Raw genomic sequence first — 26,276 nt, 5'->3', positions numbered from 1 at the left:
TATACCATGGAAACAATGTAAAGACTGGCAAATTACCTTCTGTGGGAGGTGGGGGGAGGGAAGCAAGATTGGGGGAAAATTGTAAAACTCAAAATAAATAAAATCTTTAAAGGAAAAAAGACTTCTACTCAAGCTACTCCACAAAAAAGATGGCATCCATTTCCCACTGGAAAAGTGACTAGCAATGTCTTTGGATACCTTAATCCTAAATTGGTACTGTTTTTAGAGTAGGAGGTGAATTTTAAGAGATGAATTATCACTAGCAAGAGGATTGGTGGGTCAATCATGCAGATTCTTTCAGCTATTATACTCCAGAGTCGGCGTCAATATTCCTGCTGACATGATGGACCCTTCAAATTAATTCACAGTGGTCACAACTGAACTTTTCCAATATGCCAGGTCAATCAAGTTGTACATAAATACAATTATAGAGAACCAAATCCTATTCTCAAACAGCTGAAAGATATTGATAAGCCAAAAAATATTCAAAGATGGACAACCAGGATAGGGGAAAAGAGCCTCAAGATTATGCTATGAGAAGATCAACTGAAGAAACAAGCTGGAAGTTTAGCCTGGGAAGAGTCTGAAAGGACAAGATGGAATGTCAGGTCTGTGAAGAGCCAATCTCACTCTGCTTGGCTTCCAAATAGAAAATTTTGTAACAGTCTTGGCTATCCCAAAGTGGAATGAGCTACCTCCAGAAGCAGTGCTCCTCTACTCACAGAAAGACTTCGAGCAAAGAATGAAGAACCACGATGCTGGGAATTCCCAAGAAATGCATAATACCTGTCCGGTTCTGGCTTGTACCAGAAAGCCACTGAGGTTTAAAAAAAAATTGAAAGGATTATAGAGTAAGCTAGAAGGGACCTCAGAGGTTATCCATCTGACTTCATCCTCTTCCCCATGCCCTCCCCTATATAGATCTGCATGTCCAAATTGTTTGCGTGCTGTCTCTCCTGCATTTGAATGAAAGCTCCTTGAGGGCAAGGACCATGAGTTTGCCTTGTGTTATATCTGTAGTATCCAGGACAGCAAAGGGAAGACAGTAAGAGCTCAATAAATGCTTGCTGACTTGCCCTGGAGTGCACTGACCAAAGCCACAGGAGTCAAAGCCCAGATTTGAAGCAGAGGGTCTTACTCCAAATCCCAGAATTCTTTCCATTCTACCAGGAGTCCTGCCAACTCTGAAATTTGATGATCCTGGGTCTCACAAAGCCCACTTCTACAACTCTCTCAGGTGGCAACAGCTGGAACCTGGCAGCCGGATTCTATTTGCTGCCATTCATTCCCCAGAAGCCAGCAGTTGCTGCCTCCTGGTTTCACAAAGCCAAAAAGAGCAGGAAGGGATTCAGGAGATGATGAGCACTCTGGAGGCACGCTTAAGAGCCACTTGGAAAAGCAAGAGGTGTTCGACCACCTTTTCATATGGCCCGAGGACAGCTTTTCAGTAAAATATCTTTGGGGAAAAAAAAATATGGGGGCCTACCACGAGATGACCAGGCTCCCTTTTGGAATGAGACTCAATAGTGTGAAATAATTTCTTAAAATCGAATTTTTATGAAAACCTCCACAGATTATTTTCTTGGGCCATTCACCTTCTACTCACAGATGCCTCAAACATATTTTGGATTAGATGAATCACATCTGTAATACAATCATCACACACATCCCCACCTAAAAAAAAAAAGTTCCTTCCAAAACTTGGCCAATGTTACTTCTCATGAGAGAAAAAGAGAAAGGGGGCAGGGAGGAGAGAGTAAGTGATTAAAAGGAAACAGGACAGACAGTGAGTAAGCCATGAACAACTGTCCAAAGAGCTGTAAAAAGGACTGGCCGATTGTTTCCATGTGTTTCAATTAGATACAGTTTTTGTGTTGGGGGTGAAGGAGAAAGAGAAAAGGGGGAAAGGGATTGATACCATGGCGGGGACTGGTTTAGGCTGGTGCCTTGTAGGATGGACAAAATAAGGGAAACAAAGGCACAGTGATGGTGATGGGTCCAGGGAAGTGAAAGAGGAAGAAGAAGTAGCGTTTCTTCCAAGACCTCAGGAAAGATGTAGAGAAATGTTTCCAGCTGACTGTATCACATTTCCTATCCTAATCTGCCAGATTTGGCATTTCTGGGAAAAGTGTTTATTAGAAGCCAGTATGGGGACCTGATTCTGATCTACAGCATGCATCCACATGTCCCAAAGAAGCTCATTGCAGAGAGAATGGAAGGGGGGGGGAGAGAGAAGGAGGAAAGGGAGGGAAAGGGGGAGAGTTAGAATGACAGATGGATGGATAGAAAGATGGATAGGACAGATATAAGTAGAATCTGATAGACTGAAGGATGGTGGGATAAACAGGTAGTATAGATAGAAAGATAGCTAGACAGACAGATAGATATGTAACATGACTCAATAAATCTATGCAAGATATCACATTCAGTGGTTATTTCACCGAGTAATTGAAATGATAGTTTAAATTGGAGATTCGGGAGTCTTTCATCTATCTAAAGTTTACTCCCTGATTTTTTTTTTAAAATCACTCCATGGTGGGGAAAGTCCTTAATACTGCATTGGGAGGGGGTGAGAGGTGGAGGTGGGGCAATGTTTAAAAGGCTCCAAAAATATTGGACTTTAATGCATTCAAAATTAATACCCTAGAAAACTGACAAGATGAACCTGGATGAAGAGGGGCAGGGCAGAATCAAAAAACAAGCAAAGTTAAATAGAGAGCTAGAAATCACAAAGCCCTAGGGCTTTTGTATTTTAAGATATAATAGGGAGATGTGGGAAGGGAGAGACATTTCATCCAAAGTACCAAGTACTCTGATTCAATAATTAACATAAGTGTTAAGCACTGGGTATACAAAAAGGGGTAAAATCCAGTCCCTGCCCTCAAGGAGTTTACAACCTAATGACCTTACAATCTAAAAAGCAGCCAAGGTAGTCTTTGAAACACAAGTGATCCCTAAATGGGCCAGGAAATCTGACATAAGGAAATGAGCCAAAATGGAAAGGAAGTCTGAGGAGACTAATTTGACACTTTTCCCACCCCAATTCAGGCCATTCTTTTATTTCCCAGACAAATTAACTTTTATATCCTAGACAAATTAACTACATTTCAACTATGAACTTAAAACTAAAGAAACAGCTCTCCCCAGAGATCTAGTGATTTTGTCTTTTATGGGTTTATGCAGTTTTTAATGTCAGATCCAAACACTTGGCAATGTCTCTTTTTCATTACCCCAGAAACTACATAGGTAAGTAAAAGGATTAAGGGCAATTCCTAATTATTTGGAGAATCAAAGCTCTGGATTCAGATCATTTGATTTCAAATCCTTTCCTCTGGTTAATGTACATGGGCAAGTCACTTAAATGTTCTGGGCCTCAGTAGCCTCATCTGTAAAATGAGAGGGACTGGGCTTGATGGCTCCTGAGTTGACCCCTTCCAAGTCTTGATCATTGGTCCCAAGGAGGCGTCTTATCATACTCTCACCCATACATAATCATGGAAAACTCAAATTAATCATTCTTCTTTCATTTAGGTTTCTGGCTTGTTTCTTAATAAATCCTCAAGGTGTAAAATTCCTTAATAACAAATTAAGATTCTTAAAAAGAAAGATCTTTTCAGGTTGCCAAAAGTCAATGTACCAGAACTTACAGACCCACATTGAGAAAATCAAATCCTATCTCAGACACATCCTAGCTATATGATCCTGGGCAAGTCACTTCACCTCAGTCTCTGTTTCCTTATTTGTAACATGAGGATAATAACATCTACCTCACACCACAATGGTAAGAATCTGTGCAAACTTAAATGTGCATTATAATTATGATTATTAGTCAAATCTAGTCTTCTGGGTAAGAAATATTTATTGAGGATGGGTTTCAACAGGCAACTCCTACTTCGTGTTTGCATCCCCAGTACCTAAGTCATTGGAGGTGCTCAACATATGCCTTTTGATCCACTGATATAATACATTTTATAAACTTCCCATATATTTATAACGATTTGAATTCTTAAGGAATCGGTCTAAAGGTACAGGTGTGAGCACATGTCTGTGTTTCCTGAGAAACAGCATGGCATGGTAGAGGAGGAAGTCTCAGAGTTGGTACTCTACTGGTCTTGCCTCTGGCATGTCTGGGTGACCAGAAGTCAATGCCCCAGGCAAGTCTCTTATCACTTTAACTAACACACCTTGGTAAAAAAAAAAAATCCTACTGAACTGGAAATGGCTCACATCAGTAGCATAATGCATTGGAAATTATTCACCCACCCCCAAAGTCATCCTCACACATAATCTCAGTTACATGGATATGGGGATGTTTATATTCTCGCAGTATCTGTGTTAATATATACATGATTTATGACACAGAGCAGCTTTTGCCATGAGTATAACTTTAGCTGCCTCAAAAATGTATTTTGACATTTCAATGTATGTTCATGAAAAATTTGCCCTAAAATAAATGGAATCCTTCAGGACTGAGTTAAAGAATGACCATGCCCAGGATCACCACCTTAACCCAAACAACTGTCTAGGGACTAAAACAGTACAAGGGAAAAGTTTCCCAGGAATATAAATCAGATCATGTAATATTCTTCATGCCGACATGATTATATTACTACTGTAATATAATACAAATAATAATTATCATTGTCATGTTTGACATTAATATAACAGTTTAGCATATGAGATATACTACTTGTATTTCATTTGAATCTCACAACCCAAGTGCTAATCTACTATCTGCCCAAAAGTGTGCTGAGGATGATGTTTGTCCTTCTTTCTGAAAGAAGGCCATGAGGTCAGGGAGGTGACGCCACAACATGCCTGTGAATTGGATTTGAGGGAGGGGAGCTTTGCTAAGTCCCCAACCTCACTTTCTCTTTCAAAGTCATCTGGGTCTGAGGGGCAGAGATGGATCAGGACAACTGGAGATGGCCCTGCATGTGAGGGAATCCAGGATAAATGACTTGCTCATGTGTTGGAGCCAGATTCAGACTCCTGCCCTCTGTGTGCGCACGCATGCGCGCGCGCACACACACACCCCTCTTTCTCTCCCTCCTCCCCTCTCCTTGTGTCTCTCTGTTTTTCTGTCTTTCTCTCAGTCTCTCTCTTTGTCTCTCTCTCTCTCTCACTGTCCCTATCTCTGTCTCTCTGTGTCTCTGTCACTCTGTGTCTCTTTCTGTCTCTCTGTCTCTCTTTCACACACACACACACACACACACACACACACACATTCTCATTCATTCATTCTCTCTCTCTCTCTCTCTCTCTCTCTCTCCTGCCTCCAGCTTCCCATCTATAATTCTCCAAGGCAGGATGGCTAAGGCGGGCATTCTCACCCACACAGAGCCCCACTGACTTCTCAAATGCTCTGGTTGCTATCAGTCAATGGCTGAGCTCAGCCTTGAACCAGAGTACAGGCAGGATGTGTCCACTGTGAGCTCAAAATCCTTGTGTGGCTCCACTGAAATCCTTCATGTTTTCATTCAGTCCCTGCCTGTCTGACTCATCCTATGTAAACCCCAATGCTAATATGAGATTTTTCTTAAAAAATGTACTAAAAGAAGAAACTGATCAGAAAATGAAGCTGGGACCCTCTTTTCCCATTCAGCTGAAAAGAAGTTGTGGCAAATATTTTCCAGAAGGAAGATTAGTTACTGGAATATCTGGAATTCGTAATAAAAATTCCATAACCCCCAGGAGCTCCTGGGAAACAAATCAAAAGTTAAGAAAGAAGAAATATTCCATTTCCTAAGAGAACCCCAATTTACAGGAACTAACCTTAATCAGAAGCAGTGAAAAAAGGTTCAGACCAACAAATAGGGGACCTTGGCTTCCAGTCTTTGATGCCATTCTATGTAGTTTGCACAACCTTGGGAGAGTCATTTTCCTCCTCAATTTCCCCACTTGCCTGTATCTTCACCACATAGCTCTGTGCCTTCACATAGTAGGCTCTTAATGACCTTGTACTGATTTCACATATATTTTATATTTACTTAGATGTGCACATATTGTTTTTCCCCAGAAACTGTAAGCTCCATAAAGGCAGGGATTATATTTCCTTTTCTTCTTTGTTTTCTTGGCACAGTGCCTACTATGTCACAGGCATTTAATAAATGCCCAATGATCGATTGATCACATGCCTGGTAAATGAAATCTCTAAAATGGTAGATTTAGGCCAGAATGTCTTAAGATCCCTTCTAGTTCCAATGGTCTCTGGACCTTTCAACACAGAGATCACAGTCTGTAACGGTCCCTCTCTGGGGCTGAGCCCCTCACCCGTCCCACCTCAACCTGGCTCTGTGGGGCACCATTCCAGCTCTCCCTTTTACCAAGGATGATTTCTTGGTCCTTCACCATTCAGCCACATCAACTATTCTACCTGGCCCCAGTTGAACCAAGGAAGGATAAATATGTATGTTGCCATTGGCCTTTCCAGTAAAATGAGACTGGTTCAATCTTCAATACATTCAGCAATCATTTATTAAGTGCCTACTATATACCAGATGCAAAGATGGACACTGGAGATAGAAAGACAAAATTCAAATGTCTTTGCCTCTATTGGGGGTAAGGGGATGTAAGCACAAAGAAAGGTAAATATATACTGGATCCAAAGTCATTTTTGAGGAGGGTACAGGGGTACTTACAATTCTATAACTGAAGACTATTTGCCTTATTTTGATGAATATTTTACACTGAACTTGTTCTTATAAAGAGGTTAAAGTCAGTCATTGTTAGGCTACCTTACCACCCTGCTTTCCATATGGAGGAATCACCCTTCTTAATTTCCTATAGAAGACAGAAGACTGGATGTGAGTTTACCAAATGAACTGGGAAGGTCAAGAACCCTGTAAGTTGTTAATAGTGGCCCTGAGCTCCTAAATGCAACCATCTTTTTTTTTTAGGTTTTTGCAAGACAAACAGGGTTAAGTGGCTTGCCCAAGGCCACACAGCTAGGTAATTACTAAGTGTCTGAAACCGGATTTGAACCCAGGTACTCCTGACTCTAGGACCGGTGCTTTATCCACTACACCACCTAGCCGCCCCTAAACTCAGTCTTAATATGAAATGTCTATAAGAAAAAGTGGCATACAAACTGTGGAAAAAACAGAGGAGAGATACTGCCCTAGAATTACAAGATAATGGACTTGGGGTCATCTAGAACAGAAACGGATCCCTGGATTCCTTATATTGACTTAGAAAACCACAAATTAACATTGTCTATGTGGTTTTATACATGTATGTATGTATGTATATAGCAAGTAGGTGATCCTAGAACATGGGCATTCAAATTTGGCCTCAGACTCTTATTAGCTATGTGACCCTGAGCTAATCACTTAACCTGCTCATCCTAGTTTCCTCATTCATAAAAAGAATTAAGAGAAGGAAACAGAAAAACCACTCCAGCATCTTTGCCAAGAAAATCCCAAATGGGGTCACAAAAAAAAAAAATTTCATTTATTTTGTTAAACATTTCCCAATTACATTTCAATCTGTTTCAAGGCTCACCTCTAATCTAGATCAACCCTCTCATTTTTATAAAGGTAGAAACTGGGGCAGCTAGGTGGCAAAGTGAAGTCAGGAGGACATGAGTTCAAATCCCGTCTCAGACACATAATAATTATCAAGCTGCATGACCTTGGGCAAGTCACTTAACCCCACTGCCTTGCAAAAACAAAACAAACAAAAAAAAGATACTAAATACTAGAAAGTGCAGATTAGATTTAGAGATGCCCATAACTTTCATGGCCTCCAAATCTTATCCCGCCCCCCATTTGAATGTGAATCCTTCCCCAAAGTCATCAAAATAGTCAAGTATTACTATATTTGCCCCAACAGTGGGGCTTCTAGGAAGGGTGTTTTCCATTCCATTCCTAATTTACATGTGAAATTGAGAAACAATACCCAAGATAGTCTTGCAACATCCAATTAAGAGAAACCACCACCAAGTGTTGTCTTTGGCCATAAAAGACAAGTTAAGGGAATAAGGCAAAATGTCCTAAAGACTCAGCTAAAATTTTTCACTCTTTCAATTTTTTCTTTTATTTGAGGCATCTTCTACAAAACAACTAATGTGGAAGTGTTTTACATAATTGTGCATATATAATTGATATCTGCTTAGCATCTCAGGGAAGGGGGAAGGGAAGAAGAGATAGAATTTTGAACTCAAAACTTTAAATAAAAAGGTTTTTTTTAAAAAGGTTCAACTAAAGTTCAATGAGTTTGATAATTCTGTCCTATAGCAGAAGTTCCCTCTATAGTCTAGTGCCTCTCTCCAGTATGGCCCAAGTGGTAGGGGTGGAAAGAGAATTCACACCCTGTTTTCCTTCCTCTCTTCAGACCAACAGGAGCTGGGGACTGACCCAACAGACTTCCCGACAGATGGCCATAAAGCACAAAGGGCAGGCCAGAGCTGAGCTAGGGGATGTCTCTTAATGGCCCTGATTACCTAGCTATTATTTCCTCTGCCCTACTTGGCTCTTCTCAGAACAGCCTTCTTATATTTTAACAGAAAACAGGGTAAGTATTGGAATACAGAAATTCATTTCATAGAGGTTCATTCAGAATGTGGATGAAAGTGAGTGGCTCCATTTTAGCTCACCTCTGCCAAAAGAATAGGAAAGCATTGTCTTACCTTTTGGAAAAAGTCTTCTCCACTCTTGCCTTTTCCTTCAGCAGCAGCTGTAAATAAAAAGGAATAATACTTTAAAATTATTTTTAATCAACCTATTAATAATGTTCATCCTCTACAAAGACAATGAAGGTTTGTAATGGATAGAATGCCGAACATGGAGTCAAGGAAACCCGAGTTCAAATCCTGCCTCTCACAATGAACTATGTGACTCTGGGAGACATTAATCTCTCAGATCCTCAGTTTCTTTATCTGTAAAATAATACTAATTAGCATGGACCTCACAGGATTGTTGTGAGAATAAGGTGAGGTCATATATGAAAAACACTTTGCAAATTGTAAAATACTACAGAAATTTTATTTTATTATTAATATTGTTGTTCGTGGGGCAGCTTGGTGGCGCAGTGGATAGAGCACTAGCCCTGGAGTCAGAAGTCCCTGAGTTCAAATCCGGCCTAAGACACTTCATAATGACCTAGCTGTGTGGCCTTGGGCAAGCCACTTAACCCCATTTGCCTCACAAAAATATATACATATATATATATATATAGTTGTTCTTATTAATTATAATTCATTGACTTTCATTTGTAGCTCCATCTTGTTCTATTTCTGCCTTCACTAAGGGTCTTACAAATTAATTTATATCCAGGATGGAATTGGCCTCAAAAACAAGTTTAATTAATAAAACAATCAATTATAGCAATTAAAGCAGATACCAATGAATAATAAGAAAACATCCTTATTAGCCAGGATGCACTCTGGACCTATCCCAAGGACAGACACCACAGTCTCTTCGGACAGCTGCAGCTCCTACCAATCTGGCCATAAGTAGCAGCCAGAGCCAGAGGGGATTCTGTTGATGATTCTCCAGACTTCACCCTGACTGTTCACTCCTCCTTACACTGGAACTTCCAATTCTCTTCCCTTTCCTCCTCCTCCTTGCCTTTTCACTCTAGAACATCCTTTCTAGAGCATCATGAACATCATGTTCTCTAGAACATCTTGGTGTTCCCCAGAAACCTCCCTTTAGAGGGAAGGCATCTTGCTGATCTCCCTTCATTCCTCACCTAGCTCTGCCTCTGGCTCTCTGGCTTCCCCCCCATCAGTTCCCTTTTGGTTGTTGCCTTCCTCCCCCTTCCCCAGCCCCCATTAGAGTGTAAGCTCCTTAGGGGCAGAGACTGTCTTTATTGTTGCTTGCATTTGTATCCATAGAACTATCTGCCACATAATAACTATTTAATTAATGTTCACTGACTAACCAATGAAATGATTAAAAGTGAATGCTAGGGGCGGCTAGGTGGCACAGTGGATAAAGCACCAGCCCTGGAGTCAGGAGGACCTGAGTTCAAATCCAACCTCAGACACTTAATAATTACCTAGCCTTGCAAAAACCTTAAAAAAAGTGAATGCTAAATATGTATAAATAAATGAAAATGAAAAAAATGAATGCTATAAAACTAGCATGATCAAGGAAAACCCCAAAGAAGGTTTAAAAAAAGTACCTTCTCCTACTTCTTAACAGAGGTGAGGGACCATGGGCATGTAATGGTCATGGAATGTCCATATTTTTCAAGATGGAGATTAATAGGATGAATTTTTTTTATTCTTTTTTGTTCTTTTATAAGAAAGGGATGGTTTGCAGCAAAGAGGTCAAGGAAAGAGAGAGACAATGGTTAATGTAAGTGATGTAAAAACAAAAGATATCAGTAAAACATTATTTGTGGACAGTCACTTGTTAGTTGTATTATAGAAAGAATCCTGCATAGGGAGGAGTTAGGCCAGATGGTCTCTAATGGAGGCAGGTCTCCATCACCTGCTTGACAAGTTCCTAACCTCAGTATCTCCATCAGGAAAATGAGAGCATTGAATGATTGCGATCTGCCAGTTTAGAACTTGCAGCTTTGCAATTTCAGATCCTTGGACTCCTTCCAACACCAAGATTCTGGGAATTCATAATCAGATTGTGAACTCAAACTGATCTCTCTCTCTTCTCAGTACCAAAGACTAACCTCAATTTTAATTTCCTCAGCTGTAAAATGAGGTCAGGAAAGATGACCTTGAAGTTCCTTCAAATTCCACAAAATGAAAGATCTAAGTGGTGGTACATTTGGACAGCACCCAAGCCTTTGGCCTCTACTGGCTATGAATGAAAGTTTCAATTGACTTTCTCTAGTGTGTCCATAGGATACGGGGTGAGTGGGACATATAGAGTACAGTGAATATTACCCTAAATATGGCTTGGAAATAGAAAGTCTAAAACTGATCTAAAAGTCAGAGCCATTCTGCCTCAAGTCATTGTTTTAAATGACTTGCTCACTATCATCACAACTCAGCATTTTAGAAGCCCTGTGATGTCCCTAAGATCATGGAAGGTGGAGGGTGAATGAGTCAAGGAAACCCCCAAGTTCAAATCCTTTGTTTTACAAAAAAAGGGAACTGAGATCCCAAGAGAGTAAGTGACTTGCAAACCAAAGAATTAATCTAGCATAAATATAGAGTCAGGTTTTCTCCTTCTCATTCCCACAGTGATCATTTGTTAGTCACTCCCTTCAAGACTGAATTGAGATGCTGCCATCCTCTCTAGAACTGGTCCCTTCCCTTGATACTTCCCTTCCTTCTCTCACCCCAACTCAATCTGGTCCTTCCCTTGGTGCTTCTCTCACTCTCCTCCCTCTCTCTCTCTCTCTCTCCAAGGTCTTAGTTCTTTAGGTCCTTTTCCTCCTACCCCCTTTACCTAGAAAGTTCTTTACAAGTAAGGCTTAGGGGGTGGCTAGGTGGTACAGCAGATAGAGCACCAGCCCCTGGAGTCAGGAGTACCTAAATTCAAATCCGGCCTCAGATACTTAATAATTACCCAGCTGTGTAGCCTTTGGGCAAGTCACTTAACCCCATTGCCTTGCAACAAAAAAAAAAAAAAACCCTAAAAAAAAAAAAAAAACCAAGTAAGGCTTAGTCATTCATTCAACAAACATTCACTCAAGAAACCCTTCACAAATGATCTACTGGACATAATTGCAAATATTTTTATTGAGCCCTGGAGAAAATACAAAATTTTGATAAGAAAAAAACAACCTCTGCTCTCAGAATTTAGAATTTGGGGGATCAAAAGAAACCCAGGGGGCGACTAGGTGGCACAGTGGATAGAGCACTGGCCCTGGAGTCAAGAGTAACTGAGTTCAAATCCGACCTCAAACACTTAATAATTATCTAGCAGTGTGACCTTGGGCAAGTCACTTAACCCCATTGTCTTGCCAAAAAAAGAAAAAAAGAAACACAGATAAACTCATGGGGGGATTGCCATAGTCTGAATAGGGAATGAAGAGTAGTCTGGACTTTGGATTTCACCAGCACAATACCAGTTGCAAAAACTGCCACCCCCAATGCAAAAGAATAAGGCAACTTAGATATTCTGCTGATCCCCCAGTTGCTGGCACCAGTCTTCCAAGGTTACCTTGAAGCTGATACATAAGAGTTTTGCATCCACCAGTAGAATATATTGAGACCAGGGACTGCAGTTATCCCTGTGACATCAGGGGGAGGGGATGGGGGATAGATTAAGGATCAGTGAACCCTTGATCTGGAAAATTAGCATAAAATCTTTTGGCTCACCATTTGTAGAAGAGAAGAAGTCTGAATTATTTTTGTTCTTTAAGGGGTGTTGAGTTCCCAAACTTTTTAAGATATATCTACATTTCTAGTTTTTGAGTGTCATTGACTGGCTTTCAAATTCTTTTTGCAAACTTTAGCGCTTACTTATTTTAATCTTTAAAAAAGAAATTATATATTTATGGTATTAAAAGATAAAATATGCTGATATATATAAAATATATGTTATATATGTATATATATCATATATGTTATATACTATGTATAACATATATGCTATATAATATATAATCATGTGTATTATAAAATGTATACATATTCTATATATTTCTGAGTTTCTACATTTTTCCTGTGTCTCTTGACCTTCAACTGTGGATTCTGCAAAATTCCCCCCAAAATTCACATTTAGAATACTCTCTATGGCAATCCTAATATCTAAACGGTAATGTAGAAGGAAAGTTATGTTCCAGAAGAATAACTGTACTTCAATTTTGTCTTTGTATTCTCAATATCCAGAATGGTGGATGCTATACAAAAGATTCTTTTTTGTTGTTGTTTTTGCAAGGCAGTGGGGTTAAGTGACTTGCCCAAGGTCATACAGCTCAGCAATTACAAACACAAGATTCTTAATAAAAGTTTGTTGCTTGGCCTAGAGAGAGAGATTAAGAGCCTTGTTTGAGTTCCTAAAGTAGTAATCTTCAGAGCAGAATGTAAAGATAGGTTTTTGTGGCATCTTCTTACCTAAACATTTGATTCCCAAGCCAAAAAATGAATAACCTTTTAGAAGATAAACTTCTTTCTCAGAGGTCTTAGCACCTGGCTCAAACCTGTGTATGCTACCTGACATACCTGGACTCCCTGGTCCTTTCTTCAGTTGACTTTCCTGAATCACAGTTCTGAGGTGGCAGCCACAAGCTGTCACCAGCTGAACCACTTCCCTGCTTGGCTCCAGAGATGGAGCTGGGTGAGTGGCCAAGGATAAAGAGAACCATCTGCCAGCACAAGCAAGATCCCCACCTGACTAGCAGGCAGCTTAACTGGAACAGTCACAAGACAAGCCAAAGTCATGGTCCTCCAGCTCTCCCTAGCTCCTCAAACCTAGAGACTTCACAAGCAGATGATCTGTACCTTGCACTAACTCTGTCCATCAGAGCAGGATGGCCGGTAAACACCGGGTCTCAAGTTCATTGTGGACAGATGACCACCCAGGAAACAGAGAGTTACTTGGAATTCCAGATTCCAGAGGATCTAGCTCACCCTTTCATTTTGTTTTTTGTTAAGTTTTTATTTATTTAAAGCAATGGAGTAAAGTGACTTGCCCAAGGTCACACTGCTAGGCAATTATTAAATGTCAAGACCGGATTTGAACTCAGGTCCTCCTGACTCCAAGGCCAGTGTAGAGCAGGAAACTATAGTCTAGGATGTTTGAGTGTTTTGCTCTGGGTCACAGTGAAGTATCAGAAGTGGGATTCAAATCCAAAGCCTATGATGCCAGAACCAATATTCTTTCCATTAGACCATGATGCCTCCTTAGCATAGGCTTTGAAAGTAGGAGCTTTAGAGGTCATGCTCTCCTTTCTCATGCTGGTTTGCTAACTACTTCACCAATGCATCCTATCTCTGACCTCCACATCTTTGTCCATTCTGTCCCTTTTATGCATGCAATATATTTTCTTCTAACTATGGCCTCTAAGAATCCCTGGCTCAGATGCTTTCACCTCCATTCCTCCAGTTGTTAATACTGTTTCCCTGCCGAAATTACTTTGTATTATTTTCCATTCATTTTGTATTCTCTTCTTTTGAACAGCTTGATTCCCTCACAGTAGAATGGAAGTGCCAGAAGGGAACAAATAATTTCATTTTTGTTTTTGAGGGCATCCTGCTTATCATAGCTAGGGGGCACCACAGAGGGCTGGACCAGGAGTCAGAAAGACCTGAATCAAATCCAGTATCGGACACTTACTGGTTGGGTGATGCTGGGAAGGCACTTAATCTCTGCTCAATTTCCTCATCTATAAAATGGAGATAATAATAGCACCTACCTCTCAAGGTTATTGTGAAAGTAAAATGAGATAATATTTGGAAAGTACTTTGTGAACTATGAAGAGTCACATATATTAGCATTATTAATTATTATTAGGATTGCATTGCCTGCCATGTATAAATCCATAACATGCTTGTTGAATTAAATCAACTCAATCAATAGGAATGAGGGTACCTGGGTTGATAACCCAGCTATGCCACTTCCTCCCTAGTAGAAAACTAACAGATCCATCACCTCTTTGCATCCCAGTTTCCTAGGGCTGGGGCTGGGGTTGAACCAGCCAGAGAACTATTACTTAGGGAAACTTATTGTTAATAATCATTTTATCAACCAAATCAACATTTATTATTATGTGGAAAGTACTGTGCTAAGCAGTGGGGATACAAAAAGAAGACAAAGACAGTACCTGCCCTCATGGAGCTTATAATCTAATAAGGGAGGATACATGAAACATACTGGATAAAGAGAAAGTAATTAATGAAGGAAAAGCACTGGGGATTAAGAGAGAAACATTAGGAAAGGCTTCTGTAGAAGATGAAGTGATTTTTGTACCACATCACATGGTAAAGCTCTAAAAGTACATCATAAAGCAACAATGATCAAAACTATTTGGTATGGGCTAAGAAATAAAGCAGTGGCTCAGTAGAACAGGTCAGGTTCCCAGGACAGTAGTAAATGAGTATTGTAATCTACTATTTGGTAAACCCAAAGCCTATGGTTTCTGGGATTAAAAATTCATGATTTGACAAGAACTGCTGGAAAAAAAAACTGAAACAGTATAGCAGAAGATAGGTTCAAAATGGTGCCATGATTTAAATGTAAAAGGTGATACCATAAGCAAATGAGGAGAGAAAGGAAGAGTTTATCTCCCAGATCTATGGAGAATGGATGACAAAGAACATTATGAATCAAAATGAATAATTTTATTACACTAAATTAAAAAGGGTTTGCACAAACAAAACCAATGCAATCAAGATTAGAAGGAAAGCAGAGAGATGGGAAACAACTTTTACAATCAGTGTTTCTGATCAAGGTCTCATTTCTAAAATAATAGAAAACAGAGTTAAATTTATAAGAATATAAGTCATTTCCCGATTGATAAATGGTCAAAGGATACAGACAGTTTACAGAAGAAGTAAATTAAAGTTATCCATAGTCATATGGGAAAAAATGTGCTAAATAACCATTGTTTAGAGAATTTCAAGTTAAACTAACTCTGAAATATCACCTCTCACCCATCAGATTGACTAATATGACAGAAAAGGATGATGATCAATGTTGGAGAAGATGTGGGAAAATTAGAACACTAATGCACTATTAGGTCAATTGTGAAATGATCCAACAGTTTGGGAGAGCAATTTGGAACTAAGGTCAAAGGGCAATAAAACTGGGCATACCTATCTTTGATCCAGCAAGACCTCTACTAGGTCTGTATCCCAAAGACATCATAAAAAAAGGGGAAAGGACCCACATGTACAAAAATATTTATAGCAGTTATTTTAGTGCTGGCAAAGAATTAGAAATTGAGAAGATGCCCATCAACTAGGAAATGGCTGAATAAATTGTGGTATATGAAGGTAATAGAATACCATCATTCTATAAGAAATCACAAGCCCTCAGATTTCAGAAAAGCCTGGGAAGATTTAAATAAACTGATGTGAGTGAAATGAGTAGAAGCAGGAGAACATTGTACACAGTAACAGAAACACTGTGATGAGCAACTAGGATAGACTCAGTGTCTCTCAGCAATATGATCCAAGCTAATTCCAAAAGACTTATGATGGAAAATGCCATCCATATCCAGAGAAAGAGCTATGGAGTCTGAATGCAGATCAAAGCAGACTATTTTCACTTTTTCCTTCTCTCATGTGTTTTGCTCCTTTTTTCTGATCTTTGTTTCACATGACTAATGTGGAAATATGTTTAACATGATTATACACGTATCACCTATATCAGATTGCTTGCTGTCTTGGAGAAGTAAGATGAAAGGAAGGGAGAGAGAAATTTGGAACTCAAAATCTTTTTTAAAAAATGTTGAAAACTATACTTGTAATTGGGAAAAAATATTATTGAGTTTTAAAAAAAAGATCCCATGGCAAGGTGGGGCAGGATGAGAACTAGCTCTAGTTCTGGTCTCAAGTGAGAACTATGTAGGAGTATAGATATAGTTTTCAAATTACTTTAAAAGTTAATAAAACAAAAGAACCCAATCATCCAGATTTAAGTAGCCCTGGCTTCCATTTATCCTCTCCAAAGAGATGCTCCTTTAGTCACTGCAGAAAAAAACTTCAAGCAATTTCCTTTCTCCAGTTCAAAGTTCCATTCAATTGATCAAACATTTATTAAGCAATGAATGATTATGTGACTGGCACCTAGTTGGGCATGGAGGAGGCAAAAGTAAGAAATGGGGCTGGAAGCTTATAGCTAGCCAGGAATGTTCCAAAGCAGGGCCATGTAAGTCTGGCCAGTTGGCACTGAGTTAAATTGCAAGGAAAAATATGAGCTATAACAGTATCATTTAGTCAAAGGGTTTTGCTTTTCATTGTGTTTGGAGGAAGAAACATTGCCTATTTCCCAGCCAATCCATAACACTTCCTGACCTTCTGAAGTCCCATTGTATCCCATGGCCCAGAGTTTTATCTGTTTAGCAGATTACAATCAGCCATGCCAGTCTTCTCATCCCATAAAAAGTTGGTTTGTCCTCCATCTCATCCCATGTCTATATGACCCATTCTACACCAAGGTAGGAGTTTTTGCTATCTGCCTGTTCCAGCTTTGGAAGGGAGGTTCTCATGGTCTAAAACTACATAGCTCAAATGGAAGGACCATGGGCCACCCCTGCCAATACAAGCAGTCCTCCGATTCCCTCTGACTCCAGCAATAAATCACTTCAAAACTACCGAAACATGGCTGTCCAAATCTGCTAGGTAAGCATTTCAGATTTTACAGTGAATAATTCAGTTTTTAATGTTTATTGTCATTCCTCCAACCCTACACCATATTTCTTTTCATATTTTTTCCTTCCTGAGAATGATGGGATTGTGAAGAACCTGGCCAATAAAAACAAGCAAGAAGTTAAAACAGGTGTAAACTATTACATCTCCTCCCCACCCCCAATGGCAAAGGGCATTTGTTGAATTATTGAATTAAGTAAAAAGATTCAATTGGCAATTCTTTGGAGGTCACATGGAAACTTCTGCTTAAATGTCCTTTGGATTCTGGTTGTTTTCTTTTGCAAAAAAAAAATTCAAAGAGCATGATCAAGAACCATCTCATTCAATCTAGCTGACATGGAAAGAATGGGACAGGATTACTTTGTATTTCTATTGTATTTACTTATAGGATCATATAGCTAAAGCTGGGAGGAACCTCAGAGCCCTATCATCCCACAGATAGTAAACTGAAATCCAAGGAGGTTATGGGATTTGTTCAAGGTCACACAGAAAGTTCAAAGGTAGGATTTAAATGTAGTTCCTCTGACTCTATGGCATGTGTTCCTTGCACCAGACCACTGGTTATTTCCCCAAGTAGACTCTAAGTGACCAGGCATGTACAGTGGAACAAGAAGAGATGAAGGATCTATGTTCAGGTTCCATTCACACATTCATTTAACTATGACATTAGGCTAGTGACTTAAGTTTCCAGGACCTCAGTTTCTCCATCTGTAAAGTGAAGAACTTTGACTAAAAGGCCTCCAAATCCCCCTCCAGCTATACATCCTAAGAGTCTCAAACTTAGCACAGTGCCTGAGATGTAGTAGGTGCTCAATAAATGCTTACTGAATAAAACTGGCAGCTACATTGTCTTTCCCCCAATGTCCTGCAGGATCCTGGGAGGGAGTCTGAAAGGCATAGATGACCTGAAAGACCTGGGGTCAGGCACTGCTTTTTTGTGAAACAACGCCCTATTGAAACTCTTGTGTCCCCAAGTACCTCTCTGAGACTTTACATTAAGTAATTGTTCAACTATATAGGTGGAGAAAGTTTCCACATCGGGGAATTCCCTACACTGATGAAATCACAGATCTTGTCCAACAGAAGGGGAAACCAAATACAAAATGATGAAAAACAACATACAAAAAAAGGATGTTTCCCTTTGTCTCTGGGACTCCCTTTCTTCACCTATAAAATGAAGTAGAGAGATAAACCAGCTGCCTGGCTCAGGTCTGACAATGTTTCAAGATTGCTTCATTATGGTATGGGACAGGAAGGCTTGGCCCCTTGATATTTTTGAACATTTCATGGCACAGTCCACCTCAATATTTGACCATATGAAAGTGTTGGGTTTGCAATGTTCCCCAAGGGGAGCCAGATGATAAAGGTAATGATTTGAGTAGCCTGTTTCTAAAAAGATATCCAATCCACTCAGGATTCAAAGCAGTCACATGTTTTACTAATTTAATCCATATATCCCTAACTCCCCCCAAATGCAGTATGCCATATATTGCCCTCTCCATTAACTCTTTCCAGAGAAGTTCCCAGATGGCCTGGTCCAGAGCACTCAAAGAGACTTGGAGACTTTGGTTTACTAAAAAGCACTGTTATTAACACATCATTATGGGGAAGAAAGATAATAAAAAAATCAAGCAACTTCTTTTGAAAATGACACACAAGACCAAATACTGACTTGGGGAAAGATGAAGTTCATCTTCTTAGTAGAATAAAATCTCAGAGTTGAAAAGACCACAGAATCCAAGGTTCTGAGCTAGAAAGAACCTCATAGGCCAAGGTCAAACCCTCCCCTTTCTACAGACCAGAAAAAATGAGACCGAGAGAGGTTACAGCTTGCCCAAGGCCACATAGATAGCTAAGTGTGTGATGCAGGATTCAAATTCCTGATTCCAAGGCAAGAGATCTAGCCACTCTACCACACTGTCTCCCAAAGAAGGAAGGACCTCAAAGGACATCTAGTTCAATATGTACCTAACCAAGAAACTTATCTACAAAATCCCCAAATTTGTGGGCATCCACTCTTTCCTTGAAGATCTCAGAGAAGTAAATGGAAATATTACTGCTTTCACAGAGACAGCCTGACAGTCTATTCATGATCTCACAGACCTTAAGTTAGAAAGAGCTTTAGCTGTCGTCTAGTCTAATCTCTTCATTTGAAAAGTGAAGAGAGAAGCAATTTTGCCCAACTAGCTTACCCAAGACTACAAAAAGACAGGGGGAAGCAAAATCCAGATTTTAACCCAACTCAGCCTTTACATGCATCATTCGAATGGATGGATGGAAATAAGAGTTTACTAAATGCAGAATAGTCACTAACAACTTTCAGAAATGAAACCTCAAGCTGGGTCAACCCTGATCCATTCAAGAACCTTGGGCAGCTAAGTCCTCTACGAATTAAAACTGTCAATATAGAGCAGTCCCAAAGAGATTCCTGCAGAAGGATCAGACTTTTCCAATTCCATCCACCTGATTTTTTTCTTCTAGATTGAGAACCCCTCTTCCACCACCATGGGGATTCATGGGAATCAATATCTAATTGTAGATCTTTGGATTACAGATCTACAAGGGATCTCAGAGGGCATCTAGTCTGACCCCCTCATTTGACAGATGAAGAAATGGAGGCTAAAGGGGGTGATTTGATGTACCCAAGGTCATACAGAAAGTGAGCCTCAGCTTAATTCAATTTGACAATTATGAACTGCTTACTCTATGTGAGGTATTAGGCCAGCACTGGAAAAGATTAAAGAAAGAATCCCTGACTCCCAGGTGCTTAGAATCTTTCAGTCAAGAATCTCTTCCCATTCTTTCTTCTCTCCAAGTATTCTCTAATTTGGCCATCTCATTCATCTCCCAGGCTTCAATCCCTACCTTTATGCTGATGACTTCCAACTTCCAGCCAAAGCCCTGACTCTCTTCTGAATTCAATTCCCCATTTTCTATAGAAAATTTCAAGAAGGTCTCCAACTCACAACACAAAATTCAACTTCTCAATACACCCCTTGAACTAGCTCATTCTTCTGATACCACTATAGCATCCCATGGCACCATCATTTACCAGGTCTTCCATGACTACAGTCTTGGGTTTATCCATTCACTTTCCTGCTGCTTGGCCAATCCCTGTCTGACAATTACCAATTCCTGCCAATTATCAATCCTTATCAATTCCCAATCACTGGAAATTACCAATTCCTGCCAACCATACCGCCACAATATCTTTCATAGCACAAGTCACATGACTGCTTCAAATCCTGGCTCTGTCATCTCCTTATTAGCTTTGTGTCTTTGGCCAAGTTCAAACTCTCTGGGTCTCAATGTCTTCCTCACAATTCCCATGCTACCATATAGGCTTTCATTACCAGGTGTCTGAATTACTGCTTTGCCTGGAAGACTTTCCTTTTCCTTCTGTGTCCACTGAATTTCTATTCACCCTTTAAATTCTGCCACAAAAGCCACTTCTTCCAGTAAGTCTTCACTGACTCTTCTAGTCAATATGGCCTTCTTCACTAAATTTCATCTTGCACTTAGTTCTGCTACTCTCTGATAAAGTTACCCTGTAATATTGTATTAGTGTTTTTAATCTACATATGGGTATGAATGCTCCCCTACAGTAAGATCCTGGAGGGCTGGGAGACTGTCTTCTCTAATCTCTGTATCTCTTTCAGAGTTTAGCAAGGTGAGGATGCTAGATACCTAGGTTATCCCACAATTAATCAATTATAGGGGGATATAACAAGTGCATAAGTAAAATTTGACATAAGGTGATGGGGTGAAAAGGAGATACTCCCTCAGATCCTGGAGACAACTGAGGACAGCTGAGAAGTTGATCCATCCTATGAGAGAGGCAGGTTGGTAAAGTGGGAGTTAAGCAGGAGATCTGTGATCGAGTCCTATCGATATTTCATGACTCATTTAGGGTTTTGTTGGCAAAGGTACTAAAGTGGTTTGCCATTTCTTTCTTCAACTCATTTTACAGAAGAGGAAAGTGAGGCAAACAATGACTTGCCAAGGATCACACATCTGAGCCTGGATTTGAATTCAGGTTTTCCTGACTTCAGGCTTGTTGCTCTATCCACTGCCCCAGAAAGGAACTAAGGTTCCTTTCAGTACTAAATCTATGGTCCTAAATTATGGAGGATTTACTAATCCACATTGATGGGGGGCCATATTCACAATGGGATAATCCCACACAATAACAGATGGGTATTTTTTTAAGTTTTCATTTTGAACTACATACAAAAATTAGACTAGTATGTCTTAAGTGTAATATAGAGGTTATGTCTCTGAGCATTTTGTAAGTCATAGTTTTTTACTATAAAAACATCCATGATTTCTGTTAGTAAGGGATTCCTAGTGTGAGAAAACAGAGAAACTAGTCTATGACTAAAGAGATCAATCAATTACCTCTAACAAATGTCTAACCAGAACCACAAATTCAAAAGGAGTCAATAAGTTGCCTAAGAAAAAACACAGGTTAAATGACTTACCAAAGGTCATAGAACTAGTGTCTGAGGTGGAATTTGAACTCAGCTCCTCCTGAGTTCAAAAGCCCAGTTTTTATCCAGTATCCAAGGGCCAGATTTATGTGAGTTATAATAACTGGAATAACAAGGCTAAGCCTGGATTTACCACATCCAAAATGCCCAGCAATCCAGTACTGTGAAAATGCCAGACAGCAGGGCTAATAGCTCTTGATTATCCACAGTAACCAGGGCCAAGAAAAGCACAGAGCATTGAAATGTTCAAATCCCCCCAAACCTCTTTTTAAGCAATTTGCTTCTATTTCCGCCTATGTCAAACCCTTTAGCAGAAGGACTGATATCTGCAAGATCAGCAGCAGCAATGTTCCATCATTTTTTAGAGCTGCTTCCCTACGGCACTGGAATCCAGGACTCAGATCAAGGGCAGAGTCAAGCAGAAAGAGGTTGTGGATTAGAAGGAAAAGGACTTGAGATAAAGTTTGGTTCTACTAACAATTCTCTGGGTGACCTTGGGAAAGTCATTGAACTCCAGTGGGGAGGCTATCTTCAGGTTTCTTCCTGAGACAAGATTTTGTTCCTATAATCTGTCACCCCCTTCCCAGAAAGAGAGATCAACCTTTAACTAATCTTAAATTTGAAGAGAGGAAGGGACCCTAACTTACACTGAAAAAGATTCTATTAGAACAGAAGTGACCCTGCCGCACCCAAGAATGAGCATCCACTGGACCAAATCCCTGAAGGGGAAAAAAAGAAGAGACACTGGCTCCCATCAGCATTCAGAATGGGTCATCATCTAGGAAACCTGGGTGCTTGGGAGTTCAAACTCTGCCTAAGAATTTATCTGACCTTCAAATTTATTGGCCTGGCAATGGCGCTCTGCTCTAGACCAATGACCTCTAAAATACGTCAATAGAATCTGCATCCAACTGATGATCAGACATTCTGGTCAAACCAACCAACTCGCTTTCAGATTCCCTTCCTTCTTATATAACCAATCCCAGAGGCACTGAATATTCAAATATGGGTTCATAAGAGTTGACAAGTTGGAGAATTTGGTAACCCTGGGCTGCTGCTGTTGTTTTTTAATAATATTACAACTATATGAAAGACGTCTCTAAATCACTAGAGAAATGAAAAGTATAACAACTCTGAGGTTTCACTTCACACCCAACAAACTGGAAAAGAGGACAGAAGAAAGAAGTGGCATCGAAGAGACTGTGGGAAGAAGATCAGCATCTAAATGCTATCTGGGTGGAATTGTGGACTGGTTCAAGCAATTCTGAAAAGTGGCTTATTTGGAAGTAAGAAAAGTTCCCCTAATGTTCACGGCTCTGGGCTCAGAGGGAACATCAACAATAAAATAATAAATCTTAGGGTGCATAAAGCACTTGATGCATGACATTTGTTGGAATCTTCACAACAACCTATTCTTATTACCATTTTACAGATAAAGAAACTAAGGCCAAGATCTCCTGCTAATGAGGATCTGAAGCTGCTTTTGAATTCAGGCGTCCTGACTCCAAGCCTGGGATCTAGCCATGATTCAACCTAGCTGCCACTGAAGAATATACCTTTAAGAAGATTAAAAACAGGAAAGTTCCATAGAGAGCAACCGAGTAGTAGAAGCATTCTTTGTGGCAGCGGGAAAGGATTGGAAACAAGGTGAATGCCCTTTAATTTTTTTTTTTTAAATCAAGGATCCTAGTCAGAAGAAGGAGGATTAAATGGGGGAGAGCTAGAGAGTTTGTAGCATATGAATATAACCAGATAGGCTGGTGCCACAAGAAACAGAGAATATGAGGAACTGAGTAGAATACAGCAAGACTTTTATGAATGGATGCAGCAGGAAAAACTAGAATAATATCCTCAATGACAACCAGAATCATATAAATGAAAAGCACAACAAAAAGGGAGCCAGACACTCTAATAGAAAAGAGAGGGAAGAAATACAACTTCTTCCCTTCTTAGGAGATCTAAGAGAACACGAGGGTGCAGAATATGGTGTCTTCTGCCAGGGATAGTCAACTGGCAGCTTTTCTTGCTTAACTCTTATTCTTTTTATTAACTATTTTTTTATTTATTATTTATTTATTATTACAATAGTCTTGTAAAAGTAAACATAACCCCCTCCCCCCACAAAGATAAAAGAAATCTCATGAAAAATAAAGCGAGAGGAAAAGAAGAAAAGAAATAAAATTGTACTTCAGGTTGTGTTTAGATACCATCAGCCCTGTCTCTGGATTAACTCTTTTTCTTTTTCAAGGGAAGATTGGCTGGGAAATTGGGGTTGACATGAAACGTACAGATTCAGAGATCCATAAGAAGACAAAGAGAATCAACAAAATGTCATTCAAAAAACAAGTATCTGTTCTCTTCTAACTTTGTCAAAAAAAATGTTCAAAAGATCTGGTCCCTTGGAAGTTTTTTGATCAAATTGTATTATTCCACTAAGTAGGGTTTTCATGGCCTTCAAAGGTATAACATATTAGGATGCTAACAAATAATATGAAAAGATTTCCCAACTCAAACTTTCCACCAGTGCATTTTATATTATGTTAATGTTGGAAGTTTAAAAAGTTAATTAAAATATGTGCTTGGACACCATAAGAAGACACAGGGTCACTATTCTTCCTTACCAAACCTAAGAGCATACATTAAATAGCAAAACCCTTCAAATTCATTGGATCCATGTGGTCATCATGGATGGCCCAATTCTCTCTCCATCCCCCTCCTTCTGACTGGGATCCTTGACAAAAAAAAAATAATTTAAATGGGCTACCCAAGCTGAAATAATAAACCACTTCACAGGGAATACCTGTTCATCCTATTCTCAATGTCAATAATAATGAGAAAGCAATGAGAAGAAAAAGGAAGGAAAAACACCGATAAGAACATTCATTTCAAAGTTTTAAATGTGAAATTTGCATTACCTCATTTTGTTCTCAAAATTTCATACCATAGGAACAATGAAGAAATCGAGTTAGAGAATTTAAGGGAATCTCTTGAATCTCCCCTCTTCTTTCCTCCTCTATAAAAGGGAAAGCAAAAGGAGGATGTCTCCGACATTCTTCCAGGTCTGAAATTCAAATCCTTGACAGAAGAAGGGTAAGGTACAGAGCAAAATTAGTTATATGCAGTTAAAATGAGCAAGTGAATGGAGGTGCTGCTGTACAAAACAAAACATAACTTTTTTAAAGGGGAAAAATGAGAAAAAAGTCAGAAGTCATGGTCTAGAATCACAGAATTTTGGAACTGGAAAGTACAGGAGAAACCATCCAGGGTGACTTCCCTCCCCCACCTTACAAAGGAAGAAACTTGGATTTGGAGAGGAGAAGTCACCTACCCATAGTCACACAGTTAGGAGAACAGCTAGGATTTGAACCAATGCCCTTATAGTCAAACTCAAGTGTTCCACCTCCACTACACACCTCCCAAATTTGTACTTATTTGGATACATCAATACTCAATTTTAACACATGATCTCTTCAATAGTTTGATAGTCAAACCTATTTCAAGTTCTAAATGTGCTAAATTTCTCAACTCTCTTCAGGACCAGAGAAGCTAGGAGCTGCCATTTGGGGATATAGGTTGGTTCTAATGTCACCTGGCAGCTAGTACTTTCGATCTGGAGAAAGATAGCCCCAGACAATGACAGAAACTTGCTGCCCAAATTTTGACTCTTCTCTGTGGCTCCTATGAACCAATGCAACATTTTGGTCACTACGGGGAGAATGATTCACCAGGTTCCCACAACCCATCCCCTTTCCATTGTGTTACTAATGGCCCCAAAAGTCAGTGTTGCCCTCTACTACTCTGAGAGAATATATGAAATAATTCACCATCACTTCTTGAAAAGCATCTGAAGAAATAGAACCTTAAAACCATAACACATAAGTAAAGAAATTATACACACAAAAGACAATATATTAAGTTAGCAAGACAGCTTTGTGTATTTTACAAAAAGAGCTCCATTCTATTCCAATAATGATTTTTTTAAAGACTTACAGTTTAATTACGCAAAGTTTGAATGTAAGAGGGATTTGCTGCAGATGATGAGGTCCCTCCAGATGCAACTACTTGCAGATGGCATTGTGCTGATTGGGCCCTGGAATTTTAAAGGACTTCAAGTAAATCTATGACCTGCAAGAAATTTTGACAATCCATACTGGAAAAAATCAAGTGAATGAGAATGCCTAGAGCCCCAACTAGGATATGTAGCCAGACAGTTGCCCACTGAGTTAGGGAGTTCAGTATATCTATTTCAGACTGATGAACAACCTGAGCCAAAAATTGAATAAGAAAAAATGAAGGAATTAGGTGCCCTTGAAAACTATGGACCGCTTTCAGTGACCCCAAGCTGATCCTCAAAACAAAAACCAAAAATCTCATCATTTTAAATCCAATGTATTTTTGATAATACATTGACAATCATATAATACCACATTCTCCAAAGATTCAAAACTGCAAGCAAGCCAAATGGTGATGAAAAGATCTATCAAGGGGCTGCAATTATAGTTTCCACCTATGAATTGATATAAAAGCTATGATCCAGGAAATGTAGAATTAGAACA

The 26,276-nt window shown here is 39.5% G+C and overlaps 1 protein-coding gene across 2 annotated transcripts in view; it reads right to left on the bottom strand.

Moving 5' to 3' along the window:
• The window catches only part of BICC1 (BicC family RNA binding protein 1), a 267,585-nt gene that overhangs the window by 196,671 nt on the left and 44,638 nt on the right, over positions 1-26,276 (bottom strand). For both annotated transcript variants that reach the window (XM_074232282.1, XM_074232284.1), the window contains exon 2: positions 8,630-8,676. In XM_074232282.1, the coding sequence (XP_074088383.1) occupies positions 8,630-8,676 (47 nt within the window). The remainder of the gene's footprint in view (positions 1-8,629; positions 8,677-26,276) is intronic.

The sequence above is a fragment of the Macrotis lagotis genome, chromosome 4 (assembly GCF_037893015.1).
Source record: "Macrotis lagotis isolate mMagLag1 chromosome 4, bilby.v1.9.chrom.fasta, whole genome shotgun sequence".
Classification (NCBI taxonomy): Eukaryota; Metazoa; Chordata; class Mammalia; order Peramelemorphia; family Peramelidae; genus Macrotis; species Macrotis lagotis.
The sequence above is the reverse complement of the archived record's forward strand: the minus strand, read 5'-3'. Positions and strand labels throughout refer to the sequence as shown.